Source organism: Magnolia sinica, chromosome 3 (genome assembly GCF_029962835.1).
Source record: "Magnolia sinica isolate HGM2019 chromosome 3, MsV1, whole genome shotgun sequence".
NCBI lineage: Eukaryota > Viridiplantae > Streptophyta > Magnoliopsida > Magnoliales > Magnoliaceae > Magnolia > Magnolia sinica.
The window spans coordinates 30,305,315-30,327,637 of NC_080575.1; the positions used below are offsets into that span (position 1 = coordinate 30,305,315).

The 22,323-nt window shown below is 37.6% G+C and overlaps 1 protein-coding gene across 1 annotated transcript in view; it reads left to right on the forward strand.

Annotated features, from left to right (window-relative positions):
• The window catches only part of LOC131239768 (uncharacterized), a 226,098-nt gene extending 205,826 nt beyond the window's left edge, over positions 1-20,272 (forward strand). Inside the window, exons 52-65 of the mRNA XM_058237630.1 lie at positions 12,888-13,341; positions 13,478-13,564; positions 13,862-14,017; positions 14,107-14,291; positions 14,391-14,924; positions 15,079-15,256; positions 15,413-15,555; positions 15,646-15,772; positions 16,051-16,272; positions 16,587-16,943; positions 17,652-17,810; positions 17,910-18,197; positions 18,280-18,572; positions 19,956-20,272. Of these exons, the coding sequence (XP_058093613.1) occupies positions 12,888-13,341; positions 13,478-13,564; positions 13,862-14,017; positions 14,107-14,291; positions 14,391-14,924; positions 15,079-15,256; positions 15,413-15,555; positions 15,646-15,772; positions 16,051-16,272; positions 16,587-16,943; positions 17,652-17,810; positions 17,910-18,197; positions 18,280-18,465 (3,076 nt within the window). The 3' untranslated portion in view covers positions 18,466-18,572; positions 19,956-20,272. The remainder of the gene's footprint in view (positions 1-12,887; positions 13,342-13,477; positions 13,565-13,861; positions 14,018-14,106; positions 14,292-14,390; positions 14,925-15,078; positions 15,257-15,412; positions 15,556-15,645; positions 15,773-16,050; positions 16,273-16,586; positions 16,944-17,651; positions 17,811-17,909; positions 18,198-18,279; positions 18,573-19,955) is intronic.
• Positions 20,273-22,323: the final 2,051 nt, after the last annotated feature.

The following is a 22,323-nucleotide window of genomic DNA, read 5'->3' on the forward strand; positions in this document are numbered from 1 at the left end:
CATGTGGGTCCCACCTTTGATGTGTACCATTCATCAGGTAGGGCCTGCTTGATATGGAACGTCCATCATGTGGGACCACACTTTGATGCAGGCCATCCATCATGTGGGGGCCCCACCTTCAATATGGATTGTTCATCATGTGGGCCTACCTTGAAGAGATTGTAAAAAGAAGATAAGAGGGCAAGATGGGAATTACTTGAAAAGTTTAAGGACAAACTTGTCCAAAAATGTCTACCCGCTTAAGCCAAATAAGCTCTTTGTCAAAAAGTAATCCCTCTCCAATTTATAAAATCGGAGCTTATTTGCTACTTTCTAAACAAATAAGCCACCTAATTAGACTTTTACCAAACTATCTAAACACTTATTTTTTTAGAAATAAGCCAATAAGCTCTTATTTGTAGAGATGGCAAACACAACCTAAGTTTAAAATATTAGAAAAGAAATTTGAAGAAACTATAAATAAATCAAAAACATAAGAAAAATATCAATGATCCTTTTATCCATCAGTATGCACCAAGTAATATATCATGACATTATCAATTTAGAAGCTGTATAATAGGTGCATTATGTGTCTTAGTCACTCATAATAAAGCTTAAATCATTCCAAAAAAGTATTGCCACTAACTCGGTGGACTTGAAAACAATGTTCCCTTCAAATCGTAAATGCCATCATGGTTTAAATTCAAAAGCCATAAGTGCAAGTTCCTAATGAGGCCTTCAAAGACAAATCTTTTAATAAGTTTTATTTTTTATTAAAAGAACTAATTAAACCCTTGAATTCAAAATCACATAACAAAACCTAGAAGAAAAAAAAAAAAACACAACTTGAATTCAAGATATGGGAAAAAGAAAAAGAAATTAAGTCTTTAAGTTGATGTCAAATCCTAACCACCATTAGCACAATACATGTAGGTCCACAAAATGATGACCATCCATAAAAAATAATAATAATAATAACAAGTCATATATCAATATTGCGTCTTGACTAAGAGGTAAGGAATCATTAAGAAAAGCTCCACAATTTAATAATGAAGATTCATCCTTTAAAGAATAGATAAAATAGCTGACCTAAGATTCTTAAAGCCCCCGCCAATTTAAAAACTAGAAGCCAAATAAAAAAATAAAAAATAAATTTAAAAGAATAGAATAATATAATTTGAATCATAAATTGGGAATCGAAATGTAAATCGTAGAATTGTGGGATTCATCCAAAAGGGATTCAAATCGTTTTGCCTAAGATTTGGCTTAAATCTTTAATCGTATGTAGTAAGATTTTTACAACTATGCTTATATGGTTGATGCAACCTTTTATGTGATGTTTTTATTAGATGAATACATTTTTTTGGAAATTGTGCAACATTTTCTCATCCCTCTAAGAGGTTACAGTTCAAAAACCCATTCATCAACACTTTTGGATATGTAAATATGGAGACGGACCAAAGGCTTGATCTTTCATAGGCAGGAAAAGAACAACAACAACCATAATATTTGTGGCAATTATCAAATTCCATTTGGGTAGGGTACATTTTAATGCACCTATATCCCTTGCTTGGGCACTTAATTTCAACACAAACTTCCCTCACTTTACTGCAAAATTCAAGGGCATCGCGTTGAAAGAGTAGATGTTTATTTCTCCCCTCATTTATTCCTTGATTTTTTTTTTCCCTCTGTTGATGATTGTGGATGTGGTGGTTCAAGCCCACCTAGATGACTGTAATAGGGGGTCATATTGTTATATGGCCCACCTAGTCCTAAGTTTTGTCCATGTGCCCCTTTATTTAGTTTATTAGTTACAATTTTTTTTTAGTATATTGGGTACACTTAATATGCACATGTCATATTGTAGGTAGGTAGGGTATTTTTGCCATTTTTGCTTTTTTGACTTGATATAAAAAGGGAGAGGGTAGGACGTATAATCCCAGTTTTCTCTGTCCATTCTCTTTTTCCATCACCTTTCTTCCTCTTTTCTATTTCCTTTCACTTTTGTGTAACTCTACATGGTACCAAAGCAGGCTTCGTTCTGATTTACTCCAACTTCTTCTCTTCTATCTCATGAATTCTTCTTTTTCTTCTCCTTTTTGCTCTTCATATCTCCCTTGTGTTGAATGTTCTCTAAAAAAACTTAGGGTTTCTTCTTCTTTTTTACTTTTTTTCCTTTTTTGGTTAGGCTTTTGTAATGATTTGCATGTGAGTGTGAATGGTGTGTTCGTGATCATCACTCCTCATGTTCGATTAGAACATGTGGGTTGATTTTTTTCGTCATGTGTGTTGCGTAAATCATGTTGAGCATGCAATTGGAGAGTTCTTATATCTGGATGAGTTAGTTCTCATTTCTGTCAGCACTATATTATTCTCTTTAATTTCTTCTAATGGAAATCAAGGGTGATCAACAAGGTATTCTATATCGTTAACGGTGGCCGTAATGGTCACCACCATTACCGATACGGGAATCGGCCATAACGGCTGATACGGGGGTGTAACGACCGTTACGACCCCCATAATGGTTGAAAATTTTCTTTTGCCCGAAAAATTTTGAAAAAATACCTAAAAAATCAAGAATAATATAAATATTTCAAATATGTATTCATTTTTTGTTTTGAACATGTTTATGGTACTGTAACGGTCCACTCTTTATTGAGAGTGTTGTATCGGGCTGTCCAGCGAATTGCTTAATATGATTATGTCTCTAATTTTTACACATCAAAATCAAGCATTAGAACTAGAAATCAGAAAAAGGCATAAATATTGCTTTTTCAATTTTTTGAAAAAAAAAAAGACCCTTGGAGAGTCTATTCACTCAAATCACTTCAATCCACAATTTTAATCTTAAAAGCTATAGTAAGAGTGGTCGAAATCTATTATAAAATGATTTATGAGAATTTTTGGAATGAGAAAAGTGAAAAAGAGGAGAAAATTGAATTTAAATAGAAAAAAAAAATAGTGATCATTTTTCAACTGTTACGGGAGTAACGGTCATTATGCCCTATAATGGGCTTTACGGCCACCGTAACGGCTGATACGGTCTCAAAACACTAACTGCCCCTTTTCACCCCCGTATCGTGTAACGGTCATGGCCGTTACCTATACGTATCGGCCTTTACGGGCGTATCATAACGGATACAGAACACCTTGGTGATCAAATATTTGGGTTCCTAAATCTATTTGATTCTCTAGGGGTTCAAATAACGTATATAAAACTAAATTGAGCAAATTATCTCCAGTGGTCTAAATCTATCCAGATGTTCTTGACAACCATTGGCAAATTTAAATATAAGACCGCAGACAAACCAAATCATCACGTCATTGTGGAACATTATGGAAATATCTGTTAGTGGGAATGTGATGTTTCTAGATACGGCAAGGAGTTGTGGGATGCGTTACGAGAGATGTATTCATCTAATAAAAACATCTCACATACATATCAGTTGTTTGAGAGAATTTTACATTCCAACAAGGGGATCAGTCCATTGATGAATATTGTTCTAAATTCAATGGAATTTAAGAGGAGTTGAATGTATATCAGTCACTTACTAATGATCTGGAGAAATAATGTAAGCAGTGTGAGGAGTTTTGTGTAGCTAAATTCCTATCTAGCTTGAAACTGGAATAGGAGCTAGTGTGCGCAAATTTTGGGGGTCAATGATGTTCTATCTCTAAATAAAATTTATGCTTGCCTTCAACGTGTATCGGTTGACTCTATGGGCGCAGCCAGTAATATTTTTGTTTTTCCATTATTTGCTAGACAAGGCAGAGGTGGTGGTTGCGGTGACCAAAAGGTAACATGGAGGTGACAAAGATTATTAAGGTACTCATAATGATGTAAGAGGAGGTAGTGGTAGAGGTCGTGGACTTAGGAAGTGTACTCATTGTGGCTTACAAACCATACTATTGAGAAATATTGGGACATCCATGGGAAGCTAACTTGGGCAAGTCAAGTATCTTATTCTAAAGGGAGTAGTGAGTCTCGTTCTACCGGGTCTACTCCTACAACTCCGCAACCAAGTAAATTTGGTGACATAGCCACACTTACCAAAGATGAGTACTCTCTAAGTTACTGAAAAATCAACTTAACATTACTACCACATCCGTGAACTCAAGTATGACTTATTGAGAGTCCAAAATCCTCTACTCCATGGTTCGTCAACTCTAGTGTTTCTAACCATATGACAAATGAGTCAAGTGCCTTTTCTTCTATTAATGCATTGTAGTCGAGTTTGGTCACTTTTGCAGATGATACTTGGTCAAAAGTGTGTGAATGGGTATTATTCATTCAAGTTCATTTTTTTCATTGTCATCCATCTCTTTGTACCTAATTTCCTTTCAGCCTTATGTTTATTAGTAAACTCACAAAATCACTTAACTATTCTATGATTTTTTTATCCTTCACACTATTGTTTTCCAGGACCTAAACACAAAGTAGAAGATTGGTAAAGGACATGAACATAGTAGGCTTTACTATCTTAACTGTGAAGTAATTGAAGCAGTAATGCAGAACAACATCTCTCCTTACTAGTGGTATTGTCGTCTCAGTCACCCGTCCTTGATGATTCCCTAAAGTGTCATTCCTTCATTATCGTTGGTGTCAGCTTTAGATGCGAAGTGTATAAATAAGCATCATTGAGTTACTTTCTCCACCATGTGCCAAAAAACTTAGTCTAGCTCCATTTGCCTTGGATCATTCAAATGTTTCAGGACTTGTTCGAGTCTCTAGTGTGTTAAGGAATAAATATTTTTCGTTACCTTTGCTAGTGATTTTTTAAGAATGACTTGGCTTTATTTTATGAAAGATAGATCTAAATTGTTCTCTATTTTTAAGATCTTTCATATAGAAGTACAAAATCAATTTAACTCTAGAATGTGTGTTTTTTGTTCGAATAATGATAAGGAGTATATATCCAATTTGTATCTTGTATTTATACAAAAATGGTATTTTGCATCAAACATCATATGCCCACACTCCAGAACAAAACGGAATTGCAAAACAGAAAAATCGTCAGTTACTTGAGGTGACACGTCTTGTTGATTCATATGAATGTCCCAAAAAGGTTTTGGAGTGAGATTGATTTTTCGATCAAAAGTTCTATGTGAAATCTTCGGTTTCTTTCCTCTTCCTCTATTCCTATAGTATGTTATCTAATCAATAAAATGCCCTCTACTATCTTGATAGGTCAATTGCCTTGTGCAGTTTTATTACTAGGTATTCCATTATTTTCTTTGCCCTTAAAGGTTTTGGGTGTGTATGTTTTGTTCATCAGTTGGAGTTGAGCCATGATAAATTAGACCGTAGAGCAATTAAATGTATTTTTCTTGAGTATTTTAGAGCACAGAGGGTTATAGGTATTATAGTCCTCATCTTTGAAGACAAATTATATGTGTCAATGTTACCTTCTTTGAGTCCACTCCATTCTTCGCAAATGACATCAAATCTCTTGACTTGGAAGCTTCCCTATCACATCCCATAGTGCTTGTGCCTATTCTTATTGAAGAAGACTATCCAATCACCTCATTACATTAGTTTGCCCATTCTTATTGTTGAGCCTAGACTTAAAGTCTAGTCATGACGAAAAAGAGGAGATAATGCGGCCAACCATGATATGCTATCCACCATATCTTCTTCCAATCCTATTAATCTAGTCACTTCACTCATCTCCTAATTCATCCAATCTCCTTATTGCTTCTTAGCAAAGGTAAGCATGCGTGTACCAACCACCATATCTCTAAATTTGTTTCTTTTCATTGTCTGTCTTTCATCTTTTATAACTTTTCCTTGTCTTTGTCATCTCATTATATTCGTAAGTCATATCAAGAAACCTTATCACATGAGGGGTGCAAGTAGGCTATAAAAGAAGAGATGGTTGCACTTTATCAAAATGACACTTGGGAACTAACTAGTCTTCAAGCCAGTAAATGTGTTGTTGGTTGTCGATGAGTGTATACTATTAAATTGCAGCCTGATGGCATTGCTGAACGATTGAAAGCCCACTTAGTTGCTAAAGGATACACTCAAAACTCTCGACATCGACTATACCAAAACCTACTCTCCTATGTCCGGCACTAATGCTTAGGACACGTCTGTGGACATCATTCATTAAGGCATATGGTCATCCTATGTGAAGGGACTGAATTGGGTGAGGATGGAAGGTCTCCACTATTGGGAACTGAATTGGTGACGATTGACAAGGTTGATCTTAGCCGTTGATATTAATGACCACGAGTCTTTTAGACAATATTTGGTGTTGCCTTGGATGAATAAGGTTATGTGAAGAGTGAATCCTCTAGTCCTTAAGAACATGAGATATGACACTAGTCATTCACCGAGGTGAGTTGTAGTCCATAGATCTCAGTACCCTGTTAATCCATGATCGGCACAGATGCTTAGGATACATTTATGGATCATTCATTAAGATGTATGGTCATCCTGTGTGAGGGGACTAACTCGGGTCGAGATGGAAGGTCTCCACCATCAAGGGCCTAATTGGTATTAGTTGTGTCTTTGCCTTTACCCTACACGAGAGTGCAAGTGTGCCATGGATATAGGATCCTAGTATCATACCTTTGAACCCTTGCATTGGAGGATTGAAGTTACCAATAGTATGGGGGCCCATTAGCATGGACTATGATCATGGGATCAAGGGCTTGATGGTGCAAGAAAGGTGATCAATCCTTAGATCTAAGGAGTAATGGTCATGGATCTTGACTGGGTGACTTTAGCATACTTTATGAAGTTTCATAAAGGCCACCGAAAATGGGTGATGCTGGGTACGTCCATTAAGATTCATTGATTCCTACTTGAACCAACATGTAATTCATTGGGTTTACCTAGAGACTTGTTGTGGGCTGGATCTTATTAGATCAGGGGTTTATCAAGTGGCTTTACCACATGGCACTACACTTAAAAAGCTTTTAATTGGCTTTATGAAGGTTTTCAATCATTAGACTTTTGTTTTAACTATTAAAATTTGTTTTATCATACTTAATGATGACTTGATGGCACAGATCTGTTGGTTCATTACTTGATCCACATAGGATCTAGATTTATAGTGGATGCTAGACAATGGAAGGATTAGATCATGAGTATATGCATGTATAAGGTAGTTTCCTTTATAATAGGGAACACCGAAGTTCATAGGGCAATAGAGCACCATATTTGGGTGAACCCCTAAAACCGTAATCCCTCTTTACTTGAGATATATTGCAAAAGGTAGTTAGAGAGAGAGAGAGAGAGAGAACCCTTGGACGAACTCCCCCTCGGGCATCACCTTGTGAAGAGAAAAGAGAGAAAAAGCCGTCTCCCATCATCAATCTTCATCCCTTCTTCATCTCTCCTTCACACGTGCAATGTGTGTGGTCCCCTCAATGGATGGTGTACGTCTCCCTTAGCCTTCCATCTACAATAGATAGGGGAGAGACCTCATCGGTTAGAGGATATGCATCGGAAAAATCTTCATGGAAATGTGTTACACAATTAAATCGCGTAAAATAAAGATCTCAACCCTTCTTTTGAGTTGTTATCTTTGTAGAAATCTGACATCATCATAAACGGAGTTCTTGGGGGAATGTTTTAATTGGATCTTTGGGAAATCACTAAGTTTTCGCAACAGCCATCATAGTTAAGATGGTAACAATAAAAAATGGGGTCTACACGGTGTTTGTATGACATCCAACCCATCCAACAAGATCACACCAAAATGAAAATGAGACATCCCAAAAATCAGACTGTCCAACCATCAGGTGGGCCACACCACTAGGAACAATGGGAGCGCAATTTGATGTAGTAAACCCCCAAATTCATGTGGGCCCACCCTAGCATGTGTATGACATCCAACCCATGCATCAATTGGACCATATTGATTGGGTCAAGCATAGATGCAAGGAAAAGATACATGATGGATGACCATACTGATTGTTTCCTAGAAACATTGGTTGTGTAACTTTCATTTGGATGGTGATAGTTACGGGTTCTTGGAATAATAGAGTGCACTTTGTATTGCACGTCTACATCCAAATAGCATATGGTAGGATATTCACATTTTTTAAAAAAAATATAACTTCCTTTATGGATCCACAATGCCAAAAGCTATTTTCTTTATATATTTTGTTTAGGATTGTCCTCTGCACTTAAGGAGACATATAGAGTTGCACTAATGTCTAACTATCATAGGATTAGAATCATGAGTTATACTATGAAAATTTTTGGGAGAGTGATTGAGCAAAGACTAAGGCATGAAATGAATATATCAAAAAATCAGTTTGGTTTCATGCTAAAGAGGTCTACCAATAAAGCTACTTTACTACTTAGACAATTGATGGAGAAGTATAGGGAGAGGAGAAAGAATCTCCCTATGGTCTTTATTGACTTAGAGAGTTTACAATAAGGTCTCCAAGGAATCTAGTGGGTGTTGGGAAAGAAAGGAGTTTCAAGTGGATACATTGACATGATTAAGGATATAGAAAGCAGTAACAAATATGCGGACCACTAATGGAGAGAAGTGAGTTCCTAGTTACTTTAGGCTTGCACCAAGGGTCGACATTGTACCTATTCTTATTGTTTATGGACCAGTTAACAAGGCATTTGCAAGAAGAGATCCCTTGGTGTATGTTGTTTATGGATGACATGGTTTTGATTGATAAGACAGGGAGGGCATAAATGCAAAGCTAGATTAATGGAGGGTGCTTTAGAATCTAAAGGTTTTAAATTAGCCAAACTAAAATAGAGTATATGAAGTGCAATTTTAATAACAAACAATATGAGTGAAAATGAGAAATTAGTTAAGATCATTGACGAAGAAGTTTCCCAAAATGACCACTTTTTATATGTTGGGTCAATAATCCATGAGAGTGGAGAGATTGAGAAGGATGTTGCCCATAAAATTCAAATTGGACGGAAGAAATGGAGATGTGCCTCTAGAGTTATACGTGATCATTGTGTACCATGCAAACTGAAAGGGAAATTTTAGGGACCAGCCATGCTCTGTGGGACAAAATGTTTGGGTAGTTGAGGAACAACATGTTAATAGGATGAGTGCAGCTGAAATTATGATGTTGAGATGGGGGAGTGGCAAGACAAGGATATAATTATAAATGAATGCATTCGAGAGAACTTAGGAGTAGCACCGATAGGTAACAAGATGAGGGAAATTAGACTTAGATGGTTTGATTATGCGCAATGGAGACCAAGTATTGGGCTCGGTTAGGAGTGAGTTGATACAAGTCAAAGGCTCTAAAAGGGTCAGGAGAAGGCCTAAAAGGATGTGAGTGGAGGTAGTGAGAAAAGACTCGATGACCAATGGTCTAACTAAAGTTATGGCCCTTGATAGAGTGGAATGGCGAAATAGGATTCTTGTAGCCAACCCCAACATTGAGATAAGGTTTATATAATGATGATTGTCTATGTACTTTATTTATAGGTTTTGGCATGTAGACTCCGTACATAATAGAAAAGTAATTTCATATAAATAGAAATTACTTCTTTCTAGTGCTCCAGATATTGACAATACTATCAATATCGCCGACTTGGCGATACCGAAACGCTCATAAAAGCCTTTTTCTTTCTAGGTATCGCCAATATTTCAGTGATATATCAGTGAGATATAGATACACGATACTTCTGCTACAGTATCGCCTGAACTTCTATTTAAGCCGTCCCTTCTATCGAGTGTATCAACGATATTATCGCTTAATACAACTTGATATGGGGAAAGGGGAAAAACTTAGTGCATAAATGCCTAGAAAATATGGGGGGGGGAGGAATTTTTTTAAATCTTGCGGAGAGTGGTTTTTTCCACTATTTTTTTTTTTTTTTTTAATCTTGTGTGGGGTGGATTTTTCCCACTCTTCAAGTTTTATGATTTAAATCTATCATTTGGAGGAGAAATCAACACTCAAAACCCCGTTGGCCAAAACACCAAAGGTAAGAAAAAAAAAAAAAACTTTCTTTTGCCATAGATTTCACTACAAATCCATATCTATGCATGATTCTTATGCATTGATGTGTATTTGAATTGAAAATCAAAAGATTTGAGAGTCAAAATTGGTGGAAATTGGGGGAAATAGGGTAAATCCAATTTTCCCCCATTTTCTCACCTAAATTAACTAATTGAGGACCCAACTTCTAATATGATGATGAGAGTTGGCCGATCTATCGGTTCATGTAGATTTTTCGGTTTTTTGGAAAAAAAAATATACTTAAATTTTTTTAAAATAATTAAAAGCTTTCTTTAATTTGGAAAAAATAATTTCAAATTATTTTTTAGATATATGTTTTTTATGGTTGTATGTTGACGATCAATGGGGTCCATTTTTTGATAAATATTTTACAGCTTTAAAGATAAATAAAAATCCATTTATTTAAAATATATATTTTTATATTCAATTTTAAAAATTGTTTTTCATGGCTACATGGTTGTATCATGCAATGCATGTATGTATGCGTGCGTAAATAGATGGAGGGATGGATGTATGGGTCATATATGTGTATATGTATGTATGTAGGTATGCATGTATTGATGGACGGAGATGGATCATGATGTGTGAATATATGGATGTATGCATGGATAGATGGATGGATGTATTAATGTGTGTGTGTGCATGGATGGATGAATGTTTTAATTTATGGATGTATGGATGGAAGGACGGATAGATGGATAGACATGTATGTATGTATCAATGCATTGATGGATGGATCATGTATGTATGTATCAATGCATTGATGGATGGATCATGTATGTATGTGTGTATCCATGGATGGATGGATGGATGGATGGGTGGGTGTATGACTGGATGGATGGATCATGTATTTGTGTGTGTGTGCGCGCGCGCGCGTGAGTGTGTGTGTGTGTGTGTGTGTGTGTGTGTGTGTGTGTGCGCGTGTGTGTGTGTGTTTATATGCATGGATGATCAATGGAAGTATTAATGTATGTAAATATGTAAATACATGTTATTTAGCATCTCTTGAAGTTTCACTAAAAGATTTCACCGTTTTCCCCATGTTTCCCCAATGTTACCCTCAATCAACAATACATTTCCTAGTATTTGTGATAATGTTGGCGATACCAATACATGTTTCCATATCCCTAATCAGTGATGCATATAGCGATACTAATACTACGAACATTGGTTCTTTCGTACTAGTCCTTGTCTTTTATTGAGAATGCAATATTTTAGCTCTAAAGAATCATAGTTTTATATTTTCTTGTACAACATTGTACTAGGAGGATTTTCTTCTTATTTATTGTGTTTATTTATTTATCTCATTTAGGATGTTCTTATCTCTTCTAATCATCTATTATAAATAAACCTTTGTGAGAGGGATAATGTATCCTCTCATTCTCCATCATTTTATCTCTTTGATTTCTCTAATATCATGAGTTAACATGGTATTAGAGTGGGTTTGTGATGCAGAACAATTAACCACTTGCTCTAAAAGCTCAAACCGATAGAGCATAGCGAATTAATTCCTTTATCTCATAGCCCATGCCCCAAATCCATGGGTTAGGTCATCGGCTGAATCCTCCTCTTGGGCCCCAAATTCATGTGTTCTGCCTCACACGGGCCCCAAATCCATGGGTTCCACGGGCCACCCACCCCAAGTGTGCCCTTGCATCCCACAGGCCACCCCACTCGAGCCTAGTGTGAAAATGCCCCCGCATTAATCACCCCCGGTGAGAAGTCTCGAACATGAAACATCCCACTTTTATACCAATTTGATGCAGGACAATTAACCACTTGCTCTAAAAGCTTGGAACTGATAGAGCATGGTGAATTAATCCCTTTATCTCATAGCCCAGGCTCCAAATCCATGGGTTAGGTCCTCGGCCGAACCCTCATCGTGGGCCCCAAATCCATGGGTTCTATGGGCCACCCACCCCAAGTGTGCCCCTGCATCCCACAGGCCACCCCACTCGAGCCCAGTGTGAAAATGCCCCCACATTAGTTTGGGGTTAAATTCATCATACCATAATCTTCATCATCATGATGCCACCACCATCTTCATCTATGCAACGTTGGCACACCATTATCTTAACATCACCATCATAAAAATGTGCATGATCTCCATGCCAACGCTCCAATCTAGACATCATCTAATGCCATCCTTCTTCATCCAGACATTTTCGTAGCATTGTAGATGATTCATCCTTGATGGTGGGAAAGTAATAATCTAACAATTATATCATGTCACTTGTTGTAGATGATCCATCTCATGATGACTGGGAAAGCGATAATCTAACAGTGATGTCACAATGTATGTTATAGATTAACCATTCCATGTTGACAGGGATGGAGATAATCTAACGGTGATGTCATGGTGCTTGTTGTTGATGATCCATCCAATGATGATTGGCAGCGATAATCTAACAGGGATATAGTAGCACCTAATGTAGATGATCCATCCTATGTGGGAAAGCAATAATCTAATGGTGATGCCGTGGAGTTTGCTGTAGATAATCCATCCCCTTGGAAATCAATAATCTGACAATGATGTAATGGTGCCTACCATAGCTGATGATTAGAAAATCAATAATCTAATAGTGATGTGATGTGTACTCATCTTCTTGATACTTGGGCAAGCTGGGCATGTGGGGAATCTATGCTCCATCTTGAGAGGGAGTGTTGAGGATGTAGTATGTTAGAAATTCTAGAGAGACAGTTTTGTATGTTCCTACGGAGCACCATATTAGGAGGATTTTGTTCTGGTTTATAGTGATCTTCTATTCCCATTTATGGAGTACTTATCTCTTCTAATCATCTATTATAAATATTGTGAGAGGGATAATGTATCCTCCCATTCTCCATTCTGTCACTTCCATTTCTCTAATATCAAGTGTTTACTTTTCTGTCATTTATTTTATAGGAAGTAAAAAATCATTCTTCATCTTTTTTTTATGCAGGAGGTTGCGCGTGAGTATTGAACGTGACTTGGGAGGAAGCAGTGCTGCGCCTAAAAGAATTAGGTTATTTGTTCCATATTGGATTGTTAATGATTCACCATTATCATTGGCATATCGAGTAGTTGAGGTCGAACCAGTAGATAATGCAGAGAATGATTCCCTCTTAATCTCTAGAGCAGTCAAGTCTGCAAAGCTAGCCTTGAAACGGCCCACAAATTCAACTGATGGGAGAAATCCTGGCTCAAGAAGAAACATTCAAATTCTAGAAACAATGGAGGACATAAGTCCAATCCCTGTCATGCTATCTCCCCAAGACTATATAAGCCGGAGTGCGAATTTTGCATATTCATCTCAAAACGATGCATTTCTCTCCCCACGTGTGGGTATTGCAGTTGCTGTTCGTCATTCTGAACATTACAGCCCAGGAATTTCTCTCTTAGAGCTGGAAAATAAGGTAAGAACACCAGAAAAACATATGGCTGGTTCCCTTCTATATTGGACTTGTGGATTTTATTACTTGTTAAAATATTGCTCAGATAAACAAGCCCAAAAGATGGATTTTTATTTTTACCTTTATTTTTTCTTTTCAGGAGCGAGTTGATGTTAAGGCGTTCAATTCAAATGGATCTTATTACAAGCTTTCAGCATTACTTACCATGACATCAAATAGAACCAAGGTTAAACTTGTTAATTAGTTCTCTCATTAGCTGTAACAGTATTGTAGGTACTAGCAGGGATAATAGATTGACTTGGAGATAATAATCATGTCCTATCCCAATTTTAGTTTTATATGAAAGACAAGCTACATTATTACAGGTATACTTACATGGCTATGAACTAAAACTCAGAGAGTGGTGTATCCCAACTGAGAACTGTTTGTTCCTAGTTATCTATCCATGTCTTTCTGCTAATATTCCCATTGTATTGTCTTACTGGAATTCTCGTAACAACTAATAAAATTGGTTTTTGTGCAGGTTGTTCATTTTCAACCTCAGACTGTTTTTATCAATAGGATGGGGCGCAATCTATCTTTGCAGCAATGTGGCACCCAGTCAGTAGAATGGTTGCATCCCACTGATTCTCCAAAAATGTTTCTTTGGCAGTCTACTTCCAAAAGTGAATTGTTGAAGGTCTGCACAAATTGTCTCATTTATTGGAGCAAGTATATTCTTATTTTCTTTAAATGCATTTCACATTATCTTTTATGTTTGATCTTCAGCTGCGGGTGGATGGTTTCAAATGGAGTCTACCTTTTAGCATTGAAAATGAAGGAGTTATGTGTGCTTCTTTGAAGAATGATGTGGGAAGTGATCAGATGTTTATTAGAGTAGAAATACGAAGTGGAACAAAAAGTTCACGCTATGAAGTTGTTTTCCGCCCTGCTTCATTTTCAAGCCCCTACAGGTTAAAATAGATATTAATTTCTCTTTCTTGTTGCATATTTCCTGATTTCAGTTTTATTTTCTTCGCCACCAAGAGTAATTTTCATCTGGCCATCAACAGGATTGAAAACCGTTCCATGTTTTTACCCTTATGTTTTCGGCAAGCGGGTGGTACTGATGATTCGTGGCGATCCCTTCCCCCTAATGCTGCTGCTGCATATTTCTGGGAAGATCTGGGTAGACAACGTCTTTTGGAAGTCTTTGTGGATGGGACTGACCCCTTAAAATCTCAGAAGTATAATATTGATCAGCTATCTGACCATGAACCCATGCCTGTATCTGGTAGACCTGTTAGGGCTCTACGTCTAACAATTATAAAAGAAGGAAAGATGAATGTTGTTAAGATTACCGACTGGATGCCATCCAATGAAACTGTAGCAATTATGCCTAGAAGAGTTCAATTGGCTGTGTCTCATCTCTCTGATACTGATTATAAACAGTCGACATCAGCTGCTGAGTGTGAATTCCATGTTATTGTTGAGCTTGCAGAACTGGGTGTATCCCTTATTGATCATACACCAGAGGAGATTCTGTATCTGTCTCTTCAGAATCTTCTACTATCATATTCAACTGGCTTGGGTTCTGGAATCAGTAGGTAGGCTTCTTGTCAAAGATGTTTAGTATTCAAACAAATACTTTATAGATGTGGAAGCCTTCTCCAGAGCTTCTGCTGATGTTTAGGGTTGGATCACCTAAATACAACACTAAGGACTGTACCTTCTAACTCTCATATTCTTGTCATATGGCAGATTCAAGTTACGGATGCTTGGGATACAATTGGATAATCAACTACCATTAACACCAATGCCTGTTCTGTTTAGGCCACAGAGATTCACAGGTCAGCTTGACTACATCATAAAGTTGTCTATGACTATGCAATCAAATGGAGCACTGGATTTCTGTGTCTACCCATATATTGGTTTCCAGGTATGCAAACACATAGTTCATTTTCGTTGAAATTTTCTAGTTTTTCGTATAGAATGTTTCAATTCCTACATGAACTTTTCTTATATTCTTATGATTCCTGTAATTCTTTTCTCATATGAACATATTGGTTGGGATTGTGCCCATTCCCTAACACAGGGTCCTGAGAACATTGCATTTTTGGTCAATATTCATGAACCAATTATTTGGCGCCTTCATGAGATGATCCAACAAGTCAGTCTCAGTAGGGTATTTGAGGCTCCAACAACAGCTGTTTCTGTTGATCCAATTATACAAATCGGGTATGCATAAGACATTGAAATTTCTCCAAAAAATCATTTATCAGTTTATTTCTGTTTCCACTTGTGCTGAAAGATATTCCTGGAAAACAGGCTTCTTAACATCTCAGAAATCCGATTCAAAGTGACACTGGCTATGTCGCCAACTCAACGACCAAGAGGCGTTCTTGGGTTCTGGTCATCCTTGATGACTGCATTGGGGAACACTGAGAATATGCCAGTAAGTCTCTTGAGACCATTTGTGCATGTCCACAGCTTTTGGTGTGTGTGATTTCCATTGAGAAGTGATCTTCAACCTTTCTTGTTTGCGATGCTCATCTCTGTTTTTTTTTCTTTTGGCTCACTGATGAAACCATTTCGCCATGCCTATCTGTTGTTTTAAGTTCAACTATTCAGTTCAGATTATTTCCTCATGAAATACTATTAATTTTAGTGACCTTTTTTCACATCATAGACAGGATAGAATTTAATGCAATGATTTTGATGTGTTTTCATTAGGTGAGGATTAATCAAAGGTTTAATGCAGACGTATGCATGCGTCAAAGTGCTCTTATTAGTACTGCTATAGCAAATATTCAGAAGGATCTTCTTAGTCGGCCTCTTCACCTGCTGTCTGGTCTTGACATACTTGGTAATGCAAGCAGTGCACTTGGACACATAAGCAAAGGTGTTGCAGCGTTATCAATGGATAAGAAATTTATTCAAAGCCGGCAGAGACAGGTAATAAACGCTAAGATATGTTTCGTTTTTATTGCCTCTTGACAGAGCAGATCCAGGTATCCAAAAAGGGTAGTGTAATGGCCGTTACAGCTGTTACGTAACAGTAATGGTGGCCCCGTTACATGTTACATGGACAAGAAGAAGAAGAAGAAGAAAGAAAGAAAGAAAGAGGCTTCAATGGCCATTACAGCCTATATCATAACATTACCGTTATTGAATACCTTGGAGCAGATGCGAAGTTCCCAGGTTTCCAATCATATGCACTTGTAACCAGTCCTGGCATGGTTTCTGTTGCTATTAATTTCTTCTTTCAGGAAAACAAAGGCGTAGAGGACATTGGTGACTTTATTAGAGAGGGAGGTGGTGCTCTTGCAAAAGGGCTGTTTAGAGGGGTTACTGGCATTTTAACAAAGCCGCTTGAAGGTGCAAAATCTTCTGGTGTTGAGGGTTTTGTTCAGGGTGTTGGTAAAGGAATTATAGGTGCAGCAGCACAGCCTGTTAGTGGCGTCCTTGATCTCTTGTCAAAAACTACTGAAGGTGCTAATGCTGTGCGAATGAAAATAACATCTGCTATAACATCAGAAGAACAATTACTCCGCAGACGTCTGCCTCGAGTAATCAGTGCAGATAATCTGCTTCGGCCTTATGATGACTACAGAGCCCAGGGACAGGTACGTTTGATCAGCTACTATCAGTAGGAAGTAGGATCCATATTTACATGCTCTAAGGCTTCTATTGTATTCATCAAGATTTTTCTTCCTTATCTCTGTACTCATTAGAAATGAACCTCCATGAACTTGCTTTGGATCTAGTCCATCTGGTCATCAGGTGGACCACAAGTATACATTGAATATGCGTCATTGGTGATCTCTTTAATAATTGGCTATTTGTCTAATACACTTGTGGTGTATCTCTTTAATGGAATTTCTGAAATTAGTCAATTCAGCTATGGATGTTTGTTTAACATTTATTCCTTACACAGTATTGTCATTTTTTCTACTGATGACCTTTCTACGTCTTGATTAATCAAATTACCCCATGTTTCCAAGCTAATATGTATGTCAATGTGTAGGAGATTGTGTGGGTGTGGGCATGTAAAATTGAGTACTCCTGCGGGTACCATAAAGTGTTAAGGTTAATGTTTTTTATAAATAAGAACCTATGGAGAGAGACTCTGAGAGAGAGAGAGAGAGAGAGAGAGAGACTCTTCACTCCTCTTCCATATTCCCCATCTCACTTATTTTTTTCTTTTATTGTCTTTTCCATTAGGGTCCCAACAATAGATTCCCCATAGGTTGCTACTTTGTTGATTACTGCTTATTTTTCCCTGAATTGAAAACAGCAGTTCTGAATCTACTTGCTCTTGTTCTGTCTTGAAGGCTATCTTACAGCTGGCTGAATCTGGTACATTTTTTGGCCAAGTTGATCTATTTAAAGTCCGAGGGAAGTTTGCTTTGTCTGATGCCTATGAAGATCACTTTCTACTGCCAAAAGGAAAAATTGTAGTGGTGACCCATCGAAGAGTTCTATTGCTACAAGTATGTTCAGCTTTAGTTAGCTTGATTTTTTTTTCAAATGTAGCTCTGGCCTGTTGTCTAACCCCATGAAATCATTTTGCAACTTCCCATTGGTTTCAGCAACCCCTAAACATTATGGCCCAAAGAAAGTTCAATCCAGCAAGAGATCCATGTTCAGTACTGTGGGATGTGCTATGGAATGACCTTGTCACAATGGAACTGATACATGGAAAGAAAGACCACCCAAAATCATCACCTTCACAGCTTGTTTTGTACTTGCAAACGAGGTCAATAGAATCAAAGGATTCTATGTTTGTTATCAAATGCAACCGGGAATCTCAACAGGCCACTGAAATCTATTCTTCAATTGAACAAGCAAGGAATGCTTTCGGACCAAACCATTCAAAGGTTCAGTATCGTATGTTCTGTCATTAATGAGCATTTCAATGTGGTAAAGCAAGGATATTTATTCACGTAGGATGATTTACAGGAAATGCAGAAAAATAAAGTGCCAAAACCATATTCTCCTCATAGCAGTGGCATCTTTTCTGAAGTAGATCCAAAAGACTCTGGCATTTGGGATGCCCCAGTAGCACCAGAAGCGGTTCCTTTAAGCTCAACTTTTGGTACAGAACTCACGCAACCTCAAATTGAGCTAGAGAGCCACCAACAATGAATATTACCAAACGTTCATTGCAACTCCTAACTATTAAGTGCTGCTCATAAAGTCTTGTTGCATTAGAGATGTGCAGCAGAGGTGATCTTTCTGGCCACACATGAAAGGTACGCCATTTTATATTTCTAATGATGCTTATTACTTTATCCACTTCTTTGTTTTAAATCATCATCATCATCTAATCCTTCTCCCAACTAATTGGGGTCGGCATCACGAATCCTGTTCTGTCATCCCACTCTATCAAGGACATTGCAAAGACTCGTGAGAAAAAAGTTGTGGCAGAAGTTTGATGCCAGCTGCCAACCTGACACAACCCTCCTGCTTTATCCAGGCTCATGATCAGCAATGAGAGCAAGAACTCCTGTTGGCAGAGTTTTCTTTGTTCTAAACCATGGTACATATTACCTCTCTAGCCCAATGGTAAATATGATTATAACCTTTTAGATCAAGTATTACAAGCAAGGTCATCATCATAGCTTTGTCCCACCTATATGGGGTCTGCTATTCTCATGAATTGCTTAGCAAAGGTTCTACGACTGGCTGCACACCTAAGATCAACCCGGGCTTGGGATTGGCTGGCATGTTGCTGCCCAGTGGAGTTAATATATTTCTACCAGTGGCACTCGGATTGTGATCAATCACTCTTTATTTTGAATTTTTTTTAATATTTCCCTTGATTATCTTTCCTATATAAACATGAAATGGCAACCAAAAGAAAACCGTGGGAACTGGTTCGCTGTTCTTTTTATTCACTTTTTAAGTATAGTGTAACATCCATCTGATCAAAAACATCTTTGCACCATGGTTTCTAACACTTTGTGCTGTCAGAATCATTTTCAATGCCGGATCTGTGCGACTGAATTTGTCGAGAGTGAAATCTGGATCACTAACAAATCTGGTTCTAGAGCATTGCAGAAACTGTACACCAATGTTGTCTAAATCACCTAGCCCCCTATTTTTCCTGTTCCGACATGCACGATCCAAATTATTGGTCATTTAAGGGGAGAGTGGGCTACTATGGCCCCACCTGAATGGACAACAGCCACATTTTTCAGTTTCCAAAGTACCTCTGACTTCATTTAAAAGTGTACACCATAACCCTTCAATATTCAATGTTCTCTGCCCTAGGAAAACTATTTGCAGGTCAAAATGCCCAAAAGCTAGCGGCATTATATATAGTATAGATATATGAATTAAATATCAGTTTTGGATATATAAGTACAAATATGTACACTTAATACTATGTGTTAGAGCAATCCACATGATCCTAAACCTAGCAAACTGGAGAAAATACTGTATCATGTTACTGTTCCCATGCACATGCTGGAGTGATCTGTGATCCTGGTAACGTTGATCTATACAGTAGCACACATCATGTCAAGCCGCAATGTCTATTTTGTCACATCAGTATCTGTTATAGTTTGTGCCTGACTTCGTAATGGTAGCTGTTAATAATGACCAAATCGGACTTTTGTTCTAATAATTTGCAGGAATTGGGATCATCTACCAAGGTAACTACCCAGAATGAGTAATGTCAGGGAATGGTCGGAAGACTTGAAAGACCTGTATCGATAAGGCCACAGCATTGTAAATCTCTTAAAGGAGTTTCCTGAGCCTTTATTGAAATCATGGCTTACATATTTGTGTATATACCAAAACTAACCCTGTAAATAGCACCTCCATCCACCCAGCTGCACCATCAGCTCCCCACATTGCTTTTTTGCCATTCATTGTAAATGGTCTCATGCCGGATCTGTTTTCAGAAACATTCTATGGTGTGATTCATATTATGGTCAGAATTAGTTCATGGTTGTTTTCTTTTTCTTTTTTTTCTTTTTTTCTTCTTCTTCTTTGTGTGTGTGTGTGTGTGTGTGTGTGTGTGTGTGCGCTGATCATAGTACGTAGTTGTTTTGATCGTGGGAAAAGCTTTAAATGAGAGAAGGGAGACCATTCTATTAAACGTTTTTCAATGCCCTCCACATCCATAAATTGGAAAGTACATGTACACTTCAGTTGTTAATTTGTAATTGCAATATGACTGATTTATTGGCAGTATCATCACCAACCACCACCATCATACCCATGTTCCAACAATTTGGATTTGCAGTGTCAGCTGTATGTCATTGCTCTATATGGGAGGTTATAGTGGAAAATGGGATGCCCCAAGAAACAGGCCACTCCAGCCATCAGATGGGCTGCACATCCAAAAACATTCAAAATTCATGCAGGGCCTCGTTGGATGGTTAGATCGGCCAAAGTTTTAGGGTACACCATTTTTAGACAGTTTGAATGACATACGCCAGTGGGCTCCAACACAACTCGTTTTACATGGCTCCAATGTGACTGTTTATACCACTTTCTCATCTACAACTTGCATATCAGAAGTGGTTTTCAAGGCGGAAGACGGGTGGGGAAGAGGCTGCAACAATTTTTCTAAATGTGGAGAGTGATTTGATACACGGGCAGTTTGTGATGATTTATACTCGGGTTGTCCAGGTGACATAGATTAACTCAAACCGTCCAATTGGTCTAACCAACGTTAGATGGACCATTTCGCAGTTTTTTTTTTTTTTTGTTTACTGTGTATCAAATGTCCACTAATTGGTCTGTCAGGAAGAAATTTTTGGTTCAGTATCACATGAATCAGGGCGTACTATTTGTAGGGTGTGGTTTGAGTTTGTTTTATGTCACATCTACAAGTTCCTAGTGCATGTATACCAAGCATCGTACCCCCTGTAGTCGTGAACATTTTCTTAGGGCCTGTTTATCAACCACCATGCTCTGCCAGGGTATTAAAGTTGGAGAAGGGAGTTCTGACATGCATAAAAGCATCTACTTTGGGTTCCAACAAAAGCTGGATGTTTAAATTTGTGTGACGCGTCTACCATATATATATGACAAGTGTGTCATGAACTACAGCTGCCACAGATCATGTACCTCTCTCTATCCACGGGTTTCCGTGTGTGCCTACACCTGCATCATTTATTACCTCAGCAAGTAAAAATGAAAACGATCGTGCTATGAATAGTTGGCAATTAGTATTTCCGTATCTTTTGAGCAATAATTGCTTCTTCTTTTTTCAATATTTTCATGGTATTGCATTGGTCAATGCGGATGTACCGTATCCATATTTGGTCAGATACAACATACAATACAGGCCTAAATCAGCCCACGTTATAAATTTTCAGCCATATCAGCATGCATACAAGTCACATGTATTGGTTTAGATTACACGCATATATGAGCTTACTTTTTGAGTGTTGCTTTTTATTTCTTACGGCATTTGGAGTGTGGGGAATGCTTAGAAGCCCATCCTCGACCAGATCTAGCCTTAATTGGTAGATCAAAACATCTTCCACCTTTTTAAGACCCTACTTTATATTTATTCACTGAATCATCTACTTTTCTCTTTATCTTGAAAACTTACATTGTTAATAATTTCTTGACAATCAACTGGAAGATCAGCCTACTCTCAAACATAGTTTCTCTTCATTGAGGCAGTTTATTCGTTCATTTCTCTTCATTGAGTTTATCTGTTCACCGCAAGAAGTCAATCCTCAGAATTTGGATATGCCAATGCATTTTGATATGAATTAAGTTAATCTAATACGATGCGTGAAAAGGTTAGGAATTCTATCTTGGAAACTTTGTTGCAATTGAGGAACACTACCATTGTCTCTACAAATCATTAGAATTCATTTTCTATTGTGAAATGCCTTTAGGAATTCCATCTTGGAAACTTCGTTGCAATTGAGGAACACTCTACAATTGTCTCTACAAATCATTAGAATGCCCTTGCTATTATTGTTTAAATTGTAGTTCCCACTTCCAGGGACTTGAGTGCAATCCATCTATCAT